At 37.9% G+C, this 18,971-nt stretch overlaps 1 protein-coding gene across 1 annotated transcript; it reads left to right on the top strand.

The window, feature by feature from the left end:
* Nucleotides 1-9,760: 9,760 nt before the first annotated feature.
* On the top strand, nt 9,761-13,061 carry LOC149191303 (uncharacterized). The gene is made up of 6 exons (XM_089406595.1): nt 9,761-9,805; nt 10,320-10,412; nt 10,515-11,122; nt 11,231-11,657; nt 11,802-11,954; nt 12,090-13,061. The coding sequence occupies exons 1-6, from the start codon at nt 9,761-9,763 to the stop codon at nt 13,059-13,061; spliced, it is 2,298 nt and encodes a 765-aa protein (XP_089262721.1).
* Nucleotides 13,062-18,971: the final 5,910 nt, after the last annotated feature.

Raw genomic sequence — 18,971 nt, 5'->3', positions numbered from 1 at the left:
AGTGGTAATTTTTTTCTTAGTTTCCTAAGCTAATATCATTTTCACCTTCCCCTTCATTTAGCATAAGGGTTTAATTACATGGAATCCAAGTCAATAACATATGCATTATTATAGTGGGGATTATTTTTAATTTACTCATTTATATAATAGCAAGGGAAAAGAAGGAAAAGAAAAATTAAAAGAATTTGATTACATTAGTAGGAGAACCTTTTCTTATGTAGGTCATTTTCCTACCTTTGAGCCTATGGTGGTGGTAGATAAATGAAAACCCTAATGCCTATGACTAGAGGCTTAGTTGAAATGGACCTCAACTCACCTTAATATGAATTCCTATGCCACCAAATTTGGACTATTCTCATAGAAAATCATGTTGAAATTTTACAGATTTCCTAATACCATAAAAAATGCTCCAGGAATAATGCACTTGCATTGAAATTGCATGTCGTCCCCTTTTTCCAGTTTAAAAAATTAATTATACTACTTCTGGTAGATATTGATAAACCATGGTGCATTTTATAACAAAGTGCATCAATGATCGTATCTTCCCATGAGAAAAATAGTTTTCCACTTAAAAACACACTATTTATATTATAATGCACATTAGTGTTTCCATTCACACAACATGAATCAATGATTTTTTCTAATAAAAAAGATAGTGCTAAAGAAATAATAAAATATTAGACCAGTGCACTAGGGAAATTGCACCATAGTGAGGGTAAATTCTTTAGCAAAGGAAAGCTAGTTATTTTTACTCATTTTTTCTGAATACTTTTCTTCCTTCCCATAACTAGTGTAGCATTGCTTCTTATTATTATTGGAATTAATATATATAATTTCTTATTATTTCTTCTCATTTTTCATCTACAATGGGGTATAATTCAAAATTTTACTATAAATGAAACTTTGGAGAATATTTCTTCAAATTTACATCTATAGATGCTTCACATCAAGTAGATTCATCATCATCATCATCATCATCATCATCATCATCATCATCATCATCATCATCATCATCATCATCATCATCATCATCATCATCATCATCATCATCATCATCATCATCATCATCATCATCATCATCATCATCATCATCATCATCTCATCATCATCATCATCATCATCATCATGAGAGAAGGAAGCCATTAATAACATTAAAATTAGTTAACTACATATAAGCAATCATGAGGGGGGCATATATATTCGAAGAAAATCATACAGGATTTACACCATTCTAAAATAGATGTGTTGGTGGTCATTTTCAAGTATGAGTGCAAGAATTAACATGTAAATTAGTTGGGATTGAATCATTTTAGGAGATATATTAGATAATCATTTTGATTTCTCTAGAATCAATAGTTTATATTATCAACAAATGTAAAAACGCATGACATTTTTTTAATTCCATGTTGTTGTCAAATAATGTTGTGTTCACTGCAATTGTTGCAAGGTATAACATTAAATTTTCGTAGAATGATACATGAATACTAAACTATTCCAATATGTAATATTATATATAGATGCGTCCCCCTTATAGTGCTACTCCCAAATTGAGGGTATTACACTCCAATAATATGAAGACATTATATGGTGTAGTGGGAATGTAACTAGATCATATAGTCCATGTAGAATACATATAGTGCACATCAAATATATTGTACAAACCCCTTTAACATAAACAAATATATTATTAGAATAAATCCATTTCTCATGTGCTAATTTTGCATGCCATGCTAGCAAGTAAAGTTGTATCCAATCGTGAATTCCCATCTCACAATGCATGGGTTGAGTATAACACCAAAATCATATGGTACATTTTTGTCTATAGGTGCATCATGTATATTGTAAGGTTACATACACCAATAACTGATGTTATCGCTAATTATAACCAAGAAACACCTAAAATATGGGGAAATTACACACCAAATGCTAATTTCAATGTGCAACACATTGCAATTATGTTTTACAAATGTATTGATTTTCATATGAAATGTATTACATGTTTCTAATGTAATAATTCATTGAATTCTTTATGATGAACCTTATTAAAATTCATCTCTGTGTTCTCATATGGTGTAAAAGTGCACAATAACAAAAATGCATCAATGTGTGTATTTTTTTAATTAAACGTTTCTTTGATTATTATTATTATTATCAGCATATATCCATTTTAACCTGGATCTATTAAGCATTGAGAGGGATCAAATATGTAGAGGTGAAAACCTCTTTTTTGAGCGCAAAACTTGAAGATAGGTTTGCAACTCGAGAGATTTGATCCCTCTCATCGCTTAGTATATCCATCATTAAAATGGATGTAGGCTAGTATTAGTGGTGTGCAACCATGGAAAATTTGTTGAACATATAATTATTGTGATCGTATTAAATGTGCTAAATATGTCTAAGATGAATATTTTCATTTTAATTTTAAATTTTCTAAGTTACCTCAAATTGGTTGGATGATAGAGACTGTTAATAACTTAAATGATGAAAAATGTTGAAATAAAATTTTAAATGCAAATGAAAATGTAACAATGTTGGATGAAAGTGTTGACAGTGTGGGAAAGTTATCAACCAAGGGAGTCTCCTTGATATGAAGTCCCAATTAGAAGTCACATTGTTTCGAGTAGGAACTCCAACTGGAAATATGACCGGTTTCCATTATCCTTAGGGATTTTGCTTGGTTGTAATTATCAACGTAAGAGATTATACAAAAACTTTGAATAAAGAAAGTATGTCGACATTGTGAGGCATACAATTGCGATGTATATAAGGTAATTTCATGGAAGGGAATGAGAGAGTACACTTCTAGAAGAAAAGTAATAGTATTATCCTAAAAGAGACATACAAGAGCTTGAAACAATCATTGATTAACCCTCAAATTAGTTCATAATATAACAACACACATTCAATAAGAACATACCAAATCCAACAAATTAGTTCATTTTAATTAGTATGTGTTAACATAAACATATACCATAAACAATTCATGACATATGAACGAAAGTGCGTTGGCTCAAAGAGCTTCATGTATTAAGTGAAAGTGCAAAGATATACAAGTATAATGTTACCACGCTAGTCCCAATAGTGGAACATTAAGTGACCACTTGCTCCTCCAAAGAAGGATATTCTCTCCTATGCCAAGCTATAGAAGCCAAGGTGAAGTTCATGCCCCGAAATTCCTTTTTCTTAAGTTATGAGGGTGTATTTATAATAAATAAGGTGACTCTCCACTTCCCATGTGACTCTCGATCTCCCTCATGACTCTTGACCTTCCACTATGACTTTTCAAATTATTACATGACTTTGAGCGTCCATATGACTCTAGAATTCTCTAGCGACTCTAGAATTATCTAGCGACAATTCATATTCCATGTGGGACCCTTGTGTTTCCCACATATTTTGCATTTTATAATTTTAGAAAATACAATAATTACATTCCACAAGTGATGTGACAAGACACATTGACAAATATGACATTGTGATGACACTTATACAAGCCATGACTTGGAAATGATGACATGGAACTTCATGATGATGTGGCAATGCCAAGCTACTCTCTTTTCAATTTTTTCTTTGACTTCATCATGATAGATATTTTCTTGATCTTCATCTTCACCTTCCAAAGGGACTAGGTGAATGTTGAAACCTTCTAATTCAGCTTCGTTTCCCTGATCCAAGGTTCCTATGTGTTCTTCTTGATGATTCTTCCTTTTCTCCTTCTTCACAAGTGCTCTCTTGTAGCCTCTCCTTGATGGCCTCTCTTAAGAATTACACTTTCATGTTCTAATGATGATATGTGTAAATGGATACCACTCATGAAAAGCCAACATTAGTCCAAAGACCATCTATTCTACCTCTCTTACTCATGGAAGATGTTGATTGATATGAGGCAACGTGCAAGGGTTTTGACAATAGGAGGCTCAGAATTGAACAGTTGAGGGATCCCAAGGGGAATGAGACAAGGATTGTGCAATTGGGAATAATAAGGACTAAGGAAGGCCTCATTGTCCACTATAATTATGCAATGTGTAGTATGGAGCAAGCTAGGGAAAAGGATTTCATAGTGAGGGATCTCAGTCACCATGACTAGCCACTATAATTGTGTAATGCACAATGATTGGGGACAAGATTAATGAATTGCGTAGTTGATTATCTCAATGAATAAAAGTTGACCCATTTCTCACTGGAGCTATGCAATGCGAAGTAGGAGGATCACTTGATGAAGGGAACTGCATAGTTGGGCAATTCATAGAGGCAAGGAGGTAGGGTTGTTTACTAGAACTCCACAATGTGCAGTCACTAGAGGGAAGGCTTAGCCATATGCACAATTGAGAAATATAGTGACACACAAAGGTCTAACTAAACACTACAACTACATAATGCACAATTTAGGGAAAGAGAGGACAAGAAACTGTGAGTTTAACAGAGTCAGGTAGCTGAATTGATGGCTTATATTCCAAGGCTGCTTAGTGTGCTGATGAAGGAGGTAGAATATCTTCTAGGACTACGTAGTGTGCAGTTTCAAGAGATAGGGAGGCTTCCTTATGACCTAGGAATGCACAATTCATAGTTTGAGGAGGGAGAAAGATCAACTCGAGATTGAGAAAGTTGCAAAGACAATGAATGCTCTGAAAATAATTAATTGTGGGGTCATTACTACAAGAGAGGATAAGACATGGAAGCAAGTCCTGAAACAATGATGTCACACTTAGATAACATCAAAAAATGCCACAAAATTCAAATTCGACATGCATAACTCGAAATGACAACAAAGTGACACTTATTTCTAAGTGTGACAGTTGATATGTCACTTTGCGACACTTAAAATACAAGTAATGACAAGAGTGTTGACTACAATCAAACAACACACTAAGTTATGGGAGACTGTATATCATGTATTCTTGTGACATATATGATCAACTAAAGCAGAAGAGTGTTCTAGAGCGACCTATGGTGGTGCACTAAGATGCGACACATGCAGGAGTGAAAATCATCAAAAGCGACAATAAGAAAAATGTGAAAATGACACTTGCAAAAGCTAAATAAAGTGAAAGCGACACATACTATAGTCAAAGCAAGAAAAAAAGATAGTCACAAAAGTGAAAGTGACACTAATGAAAACCAAACCGTACAAAAATGACAATTGAGAAAACTCACCCTAGTGATGATACAATTACAACCAACAATGAGGGAACTATCAATCTTTGGATCTTATCCTTATTGTCAATAAGGACTGTGTAGTCTTTGTCTTGAGGAACTTAACCATATAAAACCATGACAATTCCAAAAAAGGATTTAGAGTTCTCTCAATTCATATTTATTACTTTAATTTTGGTCGTTATCCCTAATAAAAGCTTTCCTATCTCTAATGATTTCCTATTTTCCTTCCTTTCTAGCTTGCTTTATCTTTTGAATCTCCTTCATTAACTCAACTTGTTTTGTTAAAATGAGGTCTTCATATATAAATAGTTGTATCCCTCTTCAGCTTGAATATTTACTAAACATGTTAAATTTATGGTCAAAATAGTTTAGTTTGACATAGTTCAAGCTATGCTCGAAGTATCATTCCAAACCTTCCTACTTAACTCTGCTTTGAGCTATCTTAGGTCTCGTATAAAACAAACTAGTCGGGGTAACAACGAAAGGAAAGTGATAAATTTTGATGCAGAAAAAAAAAGGGGCAGAGTATAACCATAGCATTAATACTTACCTTGCACCCCTTTTCTACTCCACATATGCATAGGTTCCAGGGTCAGATGTCGTTGCACTAAGCGCATTCAACGATAGAACCTATCCCTAGTGGTGCTAGGTTATAGGGGTTCCTAGCCCTTGCCAATTCTCTTACTCTAGATGTGAGAGTACTGCTAGGGGTGCCTAGCCCTTGCTGTTTCTGCACTTGATGCCAAATCCATCGTAGCAAGAACCGTCACTGATTCTGATTCTGTATTTGATATCAAATTCTTCGTACCAATAAGGTCACTCCGATAGGGATGCGAGATTAAGTTCTAAAAGGCCACAACGTTTTCTTTTTTATTCAAATGTCACCGAAATATAAGTAATTAATACAGAACAAACTGCACATTCCGTGCTTCTAAGATACATAGTTGAGAGAGTAAGTTAATCAAAGAGCTAACAAACTTCATTCACGAGGCAATTTTTTAAGTTGAGGTCGATGAAAATTTCAAGTATAGTAGGAATTATATCCTGGTTTATTTATGTTTTGGGATATTTAAATTTTATTTTAAGGTTATATTCTAACTCGATATAGACTTTAAAAATATTATTCGAAATTTTAGAAGATTAGATTGGAAATAAAATTCCTATATAATTGGATTATTTTATGAATATAAATATTAAAAATATGAATTAAAATTTTAAATGAATAATAAATTTATGTGGTTGAGAAGATTGTTATATGATTTAGTTATTTTAAAAATTAGTATAATGGATTTTATGATTGCAAGAAATCCAGGCTGATATAATAAGAAAAAATATTTAACCACATGTGATTCTATATAATATTTTTTAACATTTTAGGTTATTAGTCCTTGCCTCCGGCATAGCAGGGACTATAGCGATCGATCGTCGATATATTTTATATTAATTCAGGCGTACCGCTACATTTAACCAATGTTTAAAAAAAAACATTTCGTGGTTTTTTTGTTTTATCCAAAGTTTTGTTTTGGAGGTCTTATTGTCGGGACATCGCTTGACCTCATATTAATACGCCGTACTGATCCATTTTATCCAAAGTTCTTTGATTTTATATATAGCTGAGGCAATGTTGCATAAACCTTCTATGATTTTATATACAGTTGGGAAAATGTTGCATAAACCTTTGTTTAAAAGGTTTGAAATGGTGATTACACCTGTTACTGTTGGCTACCACCATTATTTACACCTGTCGCCCATGGCCACTTTCGACTGCCACCGACTCTCTATCACATAACCATCTGCCGGTTCTTAATCTAGATTTCATTGCAAAAAGCTATAGCAAACATCAAGATCAAGCCATTGAAGCAATTGAAGCAGACATTAGCCTCATTTCAAATCCATTGAAGCAGAAAAAAACCTCATTGCAAAGCCATTGAAGCAGACAACAACGTCATTGCAAAAAGTTGCAGCCGAAATCTAGATTTCATTGCAAAGCCATTGAAGTAGACAACAGCCTCATGGGATTAGAATTCATGTCTATCTTGTTGGTGGAAAAGCTTCCACTCCTCCCTGCACCTCCCTGCAACTGCAATTAGCTTTGCTTTTCTCTTTGCTCCCAGCTCCAAAATAGGTGTACCTTCAACGGTACCACAAAACTACATGAATGGGAAAAACGTGAATTCCACTGGTTTACTGCAAATTGTGCACACCGTTCTGAAGTGCATCCAATCTAGAAGGAATCAGACCAAAGAGGAATCAGACCAAAAACAAAAAATAATTGATTCGTAAGCATAAACTCACCATGAACTATTATACCCTTTGATTGCAAGAAAAATGGTTTCCCCTATATATTTATTTTTGTGTGCATCATCTTCATTTGAGTTATTATAATCAATCTTTATTTCTATATTTCTATGTGCATCTATTATATTCAAAATAAGGATAACCAAAATCAGGGTGAAGGGTGAAGGAAAGTACTAAGAGAACAGTCCCATCTGTAGGTGCTTGAACAGGGTTTTGAACTCTATAGACGGGGAAGGTTTTGAACCCTGCAGACGGAGAAGGTTTTATCGGGTGGAAGAAGCCAACAATAGTTCTATCAGGTGGAAGAAGCCAACAACAACCCTGCCACTTCCATGCCCATAGCAGGGAGAACTGTCAATTCTGCAAGCATTTGAGAACTGTCAATTATGCAAGCATTCGAGGAGAGGAGCAGTTCTAAAGAAACTCAATGCTTGCAAATTATAGAAATTGCAACATTAGTTATTGAAATACATTTAAATTCCTTTGTGAACACCATTTCATTTGAAGATAAGATTCACAAGTTTCTTATATTCCGCACGTGGTTCGGAACTTACGTGAATTACACTGTGATAACGAGGAGAAAATCAGTAAGTTTTCCATTTTTCTAATAAACTATGGCAACCTATACTAGCATAAGGAACAAGAAGGTAGAGAACAAATCTCACGAAATCAACTAAATTAATAAAATCAACCATTAAACCTTTAGAATGTAGATTCAGGTGTAGAATATGTACATTCTCGACGCTTTTAGAAATGAGAAATTCCAGAGCATTTCCTACCGCCACCCTAGAAAACAATGAAAACAACCCCACCCTAGAAGACAACGAAAACAAACTGATGCTTTGCATCCGATCAACAAGATTTGCTTATAATATTTCCAGTCATACAAAGTAAAAATGAACTGAACAAGTGGAGAAATGGCTTACCATGTTGTCCATGTTCACAGTGGTATAGTTGAGCATCCCATAGGAAACTATGGTGCCGAGAATCTAAGCAATCCAGTAAAAATAAATTTTGAAAACACTTCTTAAAAGTGTGATGTGCCCTCCAGCCAGGGGAGCCAGTCCCGTGAAGGTCTCCCTCAAGTCTAATTTTTAACTAGATAGTCGAAGGAAAGTAGAGAATACATGCAATAGCATAATTCATCCATATTCTTGTCCTGGGCCAATTCAAATGCAGATGCCAAGATGGGGATAGATGGAATGTGCATGCCCTCCCTGTTGCGAGGGTATCCAGGTAGTGGAGAACACATGTTTTACATGCAAGAGGGGGCCCACATGGTAAGATTCATGTCGAGTGGTCACTACTAAAAGAATGAAAGTATTTATTTAATTTAGTTCAATGAAAGTGTTTATTTAATTCAGTTCTCAAGTATCTGAATGTATCTAGAAATCATTTGAATGAGAGTATTCCCGTTGAATTACAGAACATGTAGAACTTGACCAAACCTAATTTCTCTTACAATAACTTTTCAAGCATTATTCAAGAGGGTAGTTGGTTTTTCTATTTGGATCCAAGATATTTTGCAGGAAATCCCAAATTGTGTGGGAGTTGTGGCCAACAGCTCAAAATTCCCTGGTGCCCCTGGCACTATTGGTACTCCTGGTAATTTAGTTTCATCATAGCTAGTAGATTTGCCCATCATTCCTCCACCAACACCAGCACCAGTGCCACCACCTCCTCCTTTTCCGCCTTTCTTCTTCTTTCCACTGCCACCTCCACTAGTCTCGTCACCACTGCCTTCAGCTGCTCCTCCATCCCCGCCACTGCTCTATTTACCTCCATCTCCGCCCTTCTTACCCTCACTATCACTGCCACTTTCTTCATCCCATCCCACTTCCCCACCTCCACTTCCACCACTGCCTTTCTTGTCGCTCCACTTCTTTCCATCGCTACCGCCTCCTTCATTTCCACCAGCACCAGATTTCTCGTCATCTCCCTTAACTTTCCCCCCTTTTGGCGCCACTACATGCTCATTTGCATCACTGCCACCATATTTTCCCGCTTTTTTCTCTTTTTGTTGCTTCAAATTCTTCGACTCATTATTCTACTGTTTTTTCTGAGTTGTTGGCCACAACTCCGCATGCTTCTCAGACTTCTGCAACCTCTTCAACAATACATCAACAGAAGCCACATTTCCTGTAACAGTCACCTTCTATTAGAGCTTCTGCAATAACTATGGTCTTTCCTAAAACACCTGAAACTTAGCTTCCTGAAGCATCTGAAACTTTTGCTAACATGCGCGAGTGGATGAACAATGTGTATGTACAAATGGATGAACAATGTGTTTGCTAACCTGTAATGCATGTGGGGAAGCAGCAATAATATCAGTGACATCAACAGTATCAAGGTTTGTAAAATGGTGGGCCAATAAGCTCAGACGTGGTGATTTTTATTTATTTTGTTTGGGACCATCTATGCATGCGTTACAGTTGTATCTTTCAAAGGAATTAAGAGAAGAATGTTGAGGTTTTAGCAACCTGGGCTATATTAATCTTTGTGTGGGAAATGGGAATGGTTTGTAGCATCTGGAGGTGGATACAGTGCCTCGGTCCCTGAACTCCCTGCCCTGCACCAGAATTTTTGCAACACATGTTTTTTTTGCATGTGGATAAAGATAGGTAGGGATTGCCGCTATGCATTTGCCCTTGTTTTGGTAAGATATTAGGAACAAAGAAAAAAAACAAAACATTTAACACAATGTGGTTGTATAGAATATGTTTTAACATTTCAAATCACTTTAATTGTTTCAGGCAGTGTAAAAATCCTTAAATTTGGTTAGGTTATATCTTGAGTAATATTATGATAAAATATGACAAGTTCCATGAGGATGGGGAGGCTAGGGTTCACGGGCACGTTCGCAGGCTAGGGTAAGCGGACAGGGCAGCAATCCAGAGCTGCAGGCGGAAATCGTGGGGCAGAAGTCGAAGAGCGGCACGGCAGGTGGATTGAGCAAGGTAATCTCGGAGCATAAACAAATTAAGTGATAAGTATTCAGCAGAGGAACGAGGATAAACATTAAAAGTATTAGAGCTGAGGAGGAAATGGAAAATCGGCAGGGGAGGGGAGAGATCCCCTCCTATAAAAATGTTGTAGCAGGTGAAACCATTGCAAGCGGAACGCATCGTAATCTGAAGGAGAATAACGCACCAGTGATGGGTAACCTATGGCAAAAGAGGATGGGTGGGAAATGTCTTCCAAGGGCACAAAAACAACCTAGATATGTCATACCCAGCAACAAACATGAGGAATATAACTGCTACATGAAGGACCATGCACTGATATGCAAGTTTGTAGGGTATTGGCCAACTGAGAAAGAACTGTACAGGTGGATTTATCAAAGGTGGAGACCAAAAGGACATATAGATCTGAAACTGGGAGCAAAAGGGTTTTTTACAGCCATCTTCGTGAATCTGGAGGACAAAGAAAGGGTTTTTGAGGAAGGACCGTATTTTATGAATAATGCGGGTCTGTTTATGAAATACTGGGAAGAAAGATATAACCCTGAAAAAGAAAGAATGTTGGCTGCCCCAATCTGCGTTAGATTGTTTGGTTTACCAGTGGAATTTTGGGATCCTGAAATACTAGAGGGGATTGGGAAAACAATCGGGGGCTTTGTCAAAATAGCAGAGGCAACAAAGCGAGGCAATTATACATCATATGCAAGGCTCTGTGTATATATGAATATAGCAGAGCCCCTTCCAGAATATATTGAGCTAGAATATCATGATGAAATCTGGCAACAGACAATAGACTATGAACATATTCTGTTCAGGTGCCGAAAGTGCCATGAATACGGCCATCTATATAGACAATGTCCTCTGAATAAGGAGGAAAGGTTTGATAGAAATCAAGAAGAACAACAAAGAGAACCAGAAAAAACGGAGGAGGCAGATAGGGATTTTCAACAGGTTATAAGAAGGAAGAAACAAGGCAAAGATGGCTCCAAAACTCAGACACAAGAAAAGCCCCTTAATACAACGAGTCAAAACAAGTTTCAAATCCTCCAAGAAGAAAACGAGGATTATGAAGTGAACCTGGAGGAAGAAGAAGATCTTGGAAATACGCCAATGGAAATAGTTAAAGAAATAAAAGGAAAAGAAACAGATACGGGGAAAGTAGCTGAAGAAGGGGCTGTGGGAAAGTCAGAAACAGTAACAAACCAAACCCAGATGGAAGTGGAAAGCCAGAAGGAAAATGAGGTGGAGGAGGAAAAAATCATGAAACAATTAATTCAGGAATGGAAAAACCTGGATAATAGATTCATACCAGAGAGACAGAAACAATTGTACAAAGAATCATTTCAAAAGTACAAGGAAAAAAAAGGGGAGAACATGGATAAACAGATAACCATAGCAAGTGAACAGGAGAATAGTCAGATGGGAATGGACGGCTCTGGCAAAAACAACAGGAAAAGAGGACGGAAAACGTTGAGTGAAGCCATTCAGACTGTTGGAGAAACGCTGATAAATTCAGGTAAAGTGATACCTCTGTCAGAGGTATTCTTCCCCCTCTCTCAAAAGTTTTAAATGATTATCATCAGCTAGAATATTAGGGGTCTGAATAGTAAAGGAAAACAGAGGTACATGAAAGAGAAATTGAAAAAGGATAAACCGAGTATTATGATTCTTCAGGAAACGAAAATTACAGTGCAGCAGTTGGAAGAAATAATCAACAAAAATAAGCTTCAATACGAAGTTATGGGGCAAGATGCTATTGGATCTGCGGGAGGAATTGCAATTTTGTGGAACCCAAACGACATAATCCTAGAAGGCTGTACCAGTATGACCAGAATCCTTACAGGCATTGGTAGAATAGTAGGAACGAAAGAAAAGGTAGTTATTTCAGGGGTTTACGGCCCACATACCCCAGGAGAAAAAGAAAGCTTTATAAAAAACATGAAAGTAATTCGTAGAATTTATCCAGAGTCTGCATGGATTATAGGGGGCGATTTTAACTTAATCCGATCCCTAGAGGAGAAAAAGGGAGGGATAAGAAAATCATATCAATACATGGAAATGTTCAATGATATGATAGATGATTTAAGACTTGTAGACATTCAAACTATCAATGGAATCTGCACCTGGAACAATAGGAGGGGGGGCAAGAATCAGATAGCATCGAGACTTGATCGCTTCCTAGTATCAGAAACTATTATGAACAAGGATGTTTTCGTTGAAGCTAAGATCATGCCATCTCTTGGATCTGACCATTGGCCTATCAGACTGGAGGTGGATATTAAAAGGAATCTTGGAAGGAGACCCTTCAGATTTGAAACCTTTTGGTTAAGGGACCCGGGATTCATAAAGAAAATGGAAGAATGGTGGATGCAAAGTACAATTCAGGGTAAAGGAAAGATGCGTATATTCCAACTGAAACTTAAAGAATTGAAAGGGAGAATCAAGAAATGGAATAAGGAGGAATTTGGTAACATTATGGAGGACAAACAAAAACTAGAGGGAGAAATGGAATCACTGCAACAAAAGATAATAACAGAAGGCAGGACAGAGGAGAGCATTAGAGAAGAAGGGATAATTCTTGGAAAACTAGAGGAAAGGCAAAAGCAAGAAGAAATTCTATGGAGGCAGAAGTCAAGAATAAAATGATTAAGGGAAGGGGAAAGGAACACAAAATTCTTCCATTAGGCAATGATTCAACACAGACAAAGAAACAAGATATTATCCATCAAAGACCAGAATGGCGAAAGAGTAGTTAAGCAAGAAGGAATCGAGCAAGTGCTGGTGGAACATCACAAAGATATCCTAGCTGAGCCTCTAGTGGACAGATCGGAAGCAATAAAGGAAATATGCTCGCTCATTCCACGATTAGTTCCAGAAGACCAAAATAATGCTCTGATGAGAGCTGCCAACTTAGAGGAGATAGAAGAAGTAGTAAAATCCATGAAAAAAGGTACAGCTCCAGGTCCAGATGGTTTCACGATCGAATTCTACCAAGCGGGATGGCATTTTCTGGGAAGAGAAATCCTAGAATTGATAGAAGAATCTCGGATGAACCAGAAGGTATGGCCTGCCAATAACTCTACCTTCTATGCTTTGATTCCTAAGAATGATAATTTAGAATATGCCAAGGGTTTTAGAACCATAGCATTGTGTAATGTTATTTACAAGATAATAACAACCTTGATCGCCAAAAGATTGAAACCCCTGTTGGACAAGTTAATATCTACTGAACAAACGGGTTTTGTAGAAGGTAGACAAATCCTAGATGGTCTAGTAGTAACCCAAGAGGTTATCCACTCATTAAAAATGAAAAAACAAAAGGGCATGATGATTAAATTAGATCTGTCGAAAGCATATGATAGATTGAATTGGAAATACTTGGAAGAAGTCCTGGAAAGTTTTGGCTTCAGTAAGAGATGGGTAAAATGGATTCATAGTCTAATTACAACTCCGAACTTCTCCATACTTGTTAATGGAACCCCCTCAAAAACTTTTAATGCGTCTAGAGGAATTAGATAGGGAGACCCATTATCTCTGTTTCTTTTCATATTGGCAGCAGAGGGCCTTGGTAGATATATTAAAAAAGAACTAGCAGCGAACAAAATCAAGGGCTTGAAGCTATGGGGTAATGATCTGCCCTTAACCCATCAGCAATTCGTTGACAATATTATGTTATTTGGGGAACCAAATGTAAAAGAAGTGAGACAGTTGAAGAGGATTTTGGACTTATTCGCTGAAGCCTCCGGACTGGAAATTAATAGAGACAAATCCTGTGTATTTATATTTAACACTATGGAACAGATTAAAACTCATCTTACAAGACTGATGGGCTTTAAACTAGGAGAGCTGCCTATGAAATACCTGGGGAATTTACTGGACTTCACATCCAAAAAATTGGCAAGGAGTTTTGGACAAATTGAGAAACAGAGTAGCGAACTGGGCTTTTAGAACTTTAAACATGGCAGGAAGTGTAGTGCTGGAGAAATCCATCCTCCAAGCTATTCCCATATATCCTCTATCGATAATGGCGGCTCCTTTAGGAGTCTGTTCAAAGATTAGAGAGATCATGAGAAAATTCATCTGGGGAGGGGTGAATCAACAGAAAAAATGGGCCCTAGTTTCTTGGAAACACCTAACAGAGAGGAAGGAAAAAGGAGGATTGGGTTTACGCGACCTGGAAAAACTCAACAAAGTGTTAGGAGCGAAGCTCTGGTGGCGATGGTTAAGAGAGGGTAATGACCTGTGGAAAGCCATTTGGAGACTCAAATACAATATGCCAGACACAACAGTGGACATTTTGAGACAGAGAGAAACCCCCAAGGGTTCAACAATCTGGGATCTAGCTCGACAGAACAGAGATATAGTAGAAAACCATACATTCTGGGAAATTCGAGGAGGTGAGGAAGCCAACTTCTGGGATGAAAAATGGCAGCAAAAGGAAAAAATGAACAGAATTCAGACGGTCCAACAGCTATAGGAAAGAATAGGGGGAAATCGAAAATGTGTCAAAGACTATTGGAAAGATAATGAATTGGATGGAATATGGAGAAAATGGATAGAACCAATTGAATGGGACTGCGAGGTAAATCAAGAGCAACAAGAAGCTTATATGAAAGAGGTGGATTCCAGGAAAATTAGAGCTCGAACAGGAAGGGACATTCTTAGATGGGGAAACTCCATGAAAGGATCTTTCCCCGTCAAAGAGGCATACTACTTAGCTGACACACAGGCTATAAATGAGGAGAATCTCGAATGGAAAATTATTTGGGGAAGCAACTGGTGGCCGAAAGTTTCCCTATTCATATGGCTTGTAGCTAAGAACAAGATCCTAACTTGGGACAGAATTCAAAAAAAAGGCTTCAGTGGACCCTCAAGATGTTGTCTCTGTAAAAACGAAGAGGAGACCCGAAATCACCTCCTAATTAATTGTTCGTTCACTAAGAAATTATGGATGGATACAAGAAAGATATTCGGCAAATCTAAGATAGTTCCCAGAGACATTAACGCAATAATTTTCCAATGGAACAAGGAGAAATTCCAATGTAAAGTTGTTAGCAGAGCTTGGGATCTTATTGCAGGCTTCGTGCTATGGATGATATGGAAAGAAAGGAACCGTCGGATATTCCAGGACAAAATAAAAAATTCGGAAACTATATGGAGACGAGCAGTTAGTCTAATGAGGGAAACAATCTTGGTGGAGAAATGGGACGTGGAGGACTAGAAGGCTAATCAAACAGAGGAGATGATCATGAACAGTTTAAACTTAAAGTATGAGATGGTGTATCATAAGCAGGACATCAGGCATAGCGCGCGAGCCCAAAATTTAGATAAATTTATCTACCCCAGAGATAACTTCATCAAATTAAACTTTGATGGAGCATCGAAAGGGAATCCTGGCAATGCTGGTTTCGGAGGCATATTTCGCGATAGTCAGAAGAAGGTAAGGTGGATTTATGCTGAATGGGGTGGGGAAATGACGAATAATGAGGCTGAACTTTGGGCGATCCACCAGGGGCTGAGAATCGCAATCAGAAATGGTTATACAAACTTGGAAATAGTTGGTGACTCTCAGATCGCGATTGAAATATTGAAGAAACTTAGCAATGGAAGAGATTGGGAACGAATTACCAGCAGTTGGAGAACTGCCGGAATTGTCCAAGAGATAGCGGGTCTGCTAAAAAGGATAGAATACAAATTATTTAACCATGTAAGGCGGAATGGGAACCGCGCGGCCGACTTCCTGGCGAATTGGGGTTGTAAAGGATGAGGCAGCATTGTAGACAGCCAATGGAAAGCGGTGCGAGCCAGCAGAGATTGGGTAGACTTGGCAACGATTATTAATGAGGATCATGATCAGGCAACGAGCGAGAACGCCAGGACTAATGAGTTGGATAGGTGAGTGGGACTGGAGATCTCGGCTAATTAATGCAGGTCAGTATGGACAGAGGAATGATATGATGAAAACGCACAGTGCAGTACACCGGCGGCGTGTGTGGAAGGCATCTCAGGATCGCTCCCACCGCGAAATAATTAATGCATGCGATCGGAGAGGATGGTGGAGCGGCATGTCAGAACTTCAAACGGTAAATGATAAACAAGGAATGATGGCCAGGAGAGGCAACATCCCAGATAATAAATGGCGGCAATGCATCGCCGATATAGTGGCATACATTGATGGCAGAAAGGTAATAAGTACCCAGACTGGTAAGGGAAGGCAACAGGTTAGTTTCTTTTCAATACAGCGTGCAGAGGTTAGAACAGTAGCGAGACAGCGAGATAGGAAAACTTTTATCCTGCACCAGAACATACCCCGTGACATAATTAGAGATAGCATGGAAACCAAGATGAGGTCAAGGGTGGCGGAGGAGCTGACTATTGTAGCTGACAAGAACAGGGATAGGAAAGGCAAGGCTGCTGCGAAAGAGGAGCTCCCGGCAGAAATTTTTGAGATTGAGGACGATTCTGAGGATGAAGAACCCCGTCGCGAAGCTAACAGAAAGTATAAAGCACAGGGAAAAGCAACAGGCGGTTGGGTCAACCCGCAGTCGAAAGAGGATCAGCCAGCACCGCAGGTGGAACGCGTAAGAAGATACGGCAGGAGAAGAAGTGGTAGGGGAGCGGGAAGCAGGACGGATACGGGCGGCAAGAGAGGTCGGGGGCAGAGCAGGAATGAAGGTGACAAAGGCGAGAATCTGAAGCAGGAAGCGGGACCAGCCAAAAAAACAAGGAGATCGATGGAGCAGAGAATTCACCAGGCTGAGAGGGCCTATCAGCAGAATACAAATCCAAAGGTCAGAAGAATTATGCAGCATTTGGAGGAGGAGTCTTTACAAGGCCAATCTGACGCAGAAATGGAGGATTGGGAATTCTTACTGCATGACCCAGGCAACACCAGAGGCAGAATGTCTCTGTTCAAGCAATCTCTCCACATTTACTGGGTAATGAAAAGGTTATTGGCAAAAGCATTAGAGCAAGTTGCTACTGAGATGGTGGAAATAGCGCAGGGAGGCCCTGAATTGAGTAGGGAACCGAGGTTCATCCACATTGCTTTAGAGAGGCAAGAGAAGAAACTGGATGAATTACAGCAGCTATTGAAGGGAGAACATCAGGAAGTAGACGGAGGAGCAAACCAGCAACCTGCAACTGAAGATGTCTGAGAAAATATATGTATATGAAAGTACATAGTCTAGATAAATATAGTTTTTTGCATGTTCTAGATAAGGAAAAATACTTTATGCAAACGAGTAGGATTAGGAATTCTCAGGACTGTTTAGTTCATCTTGCAAGGATAATCAGACTTTGGGCTTTCTATTTTTGGTCCGCCATTAAAAACTTTAGATGGCTAAAATACTCGGTTTCCCCATGAGGGCGAGTTAATATGTTTTGATACTATGTACTGTTTTATTTTCTATATAGTAATAGAAAGAGTCCCACCTCAGCTTACAAAAAAATATATATATATTATGATAAAATATGGATATCCTATTTCTTTAATGTTTTCTTGGGTATTAATATATTAATGCAAATGTTAGATTAGAATTAATAATCATAATATTTATGTTTTATTGTCTCGTTATTGATTACTTATATATATGGTGTTGTGTTATGGTAAAGTATAACTATATTTTTTAAAAACATCTTAATATTTTAAATGTATATTAAATGTAAATTTGGAGTTTTTTTAAGGATTTATAAATTGTTGACCATAGGAATATAGCCAATCACATTTAATATTGAGATAATAAGTTTTGAAGTTATTATGCTCTTAACCTACAAGACGATACCAGAATACCAAATATGTGAAGAAATATACCCAGAACATAGAACAATGAGAAATAACAGCAAGTATTTTATTATTCAGAAAGCAATGTTCACTTGCCTCTTCGAGGGGGAAACCTTCAATAGGGCTGAGCTCAATTACAAAATAAGACACGATGCTCCTCGAGGGGAGTCTCTATCCTTTATATAGGATTCATACATGCAATACCATGGGACAATACCGTGGTTCTTATTAATACCATCTATCTAATACCATGACCCATTTGCAACTAACTGTGATCCCTTCATTAAATACAGGTCAACCACTTACAATTATTAATATCGGTTTTATTGACTATTCACTTAACTATAACTATGACTTGATCCTATTACATAAATAAGGGGGTTAGGGTTAGACCCTAACATGCCCTCCCCCATAAGAATAACCTTGTCCTCAAGGCTGAAGCTACGGAAACTGCTGAAGGATAGTGGCTGGTCCCCAGGTTGCATCTTCTAAAGAGGTGTCTTTCCACTTGACAAGGACTTCCTTGATCATGCGGCCGCGCAGGTGCCATTCTCATGTGTCGAGAACCTGTTCAGGTTGGAGCCAGATTGACCCTTCTTCATCCACTTCAAGTAGACTGATTTAAATTCTGCAATGGTTCCCAATCACTTTCTTGAGGCATGAGACATGGAAGATTGGATGGATTTTTGCAGTGGGTGGGAAAGCTAGCTTGTAGGCAACTTCTCCAATGCGCTGAAGTACTTGATAAGGTCCGTAGAATTTTGGAGTTAATT

Source organism: Pinus tabuliformis, chromosome 2_2, assembly GCF_031772625.1.
Source record: "Pinus tabuliformis cultivar Carrire ecotype Pingquan chromosome 2_2, CPIR1, whole genome shotgun sequence".
NCBI classification, from domain to species: domain Eukaryota; kingdom Viridiplantae; phylum Streptophyta; class Pinopsida; order Pinales; family Pinaceae; genus Pinus; species Pinus tabuliformis.
Note: the sequence above shows the minus strand (reverse complement) of the source record. Positions and strands in the feature narration are given on the sequence as shown.

Coding starts and splice junctions, on each gene's coding strand:
- LOC149191303 (XM_089406595.1), top strand. CDS start 9,761: ATGTGGGGAAGCAGCAATAATATCAGTGACATCAACAGTATCAAG. Junction 9,806..10,319: donor GTGACATCAACAGTATCAAG/GTTTGTAAAATG, acceptor GCACGTTCGCAG/GCTAGGGTAAGCGGACAGGG. Junction 11,658..11,801: donor AAAGCCAGAAGGAAAATGAG/GTGGAGGAGGAA, acceptor ATGGATAAACAG/ATAACCATAGCAAGTGAACA.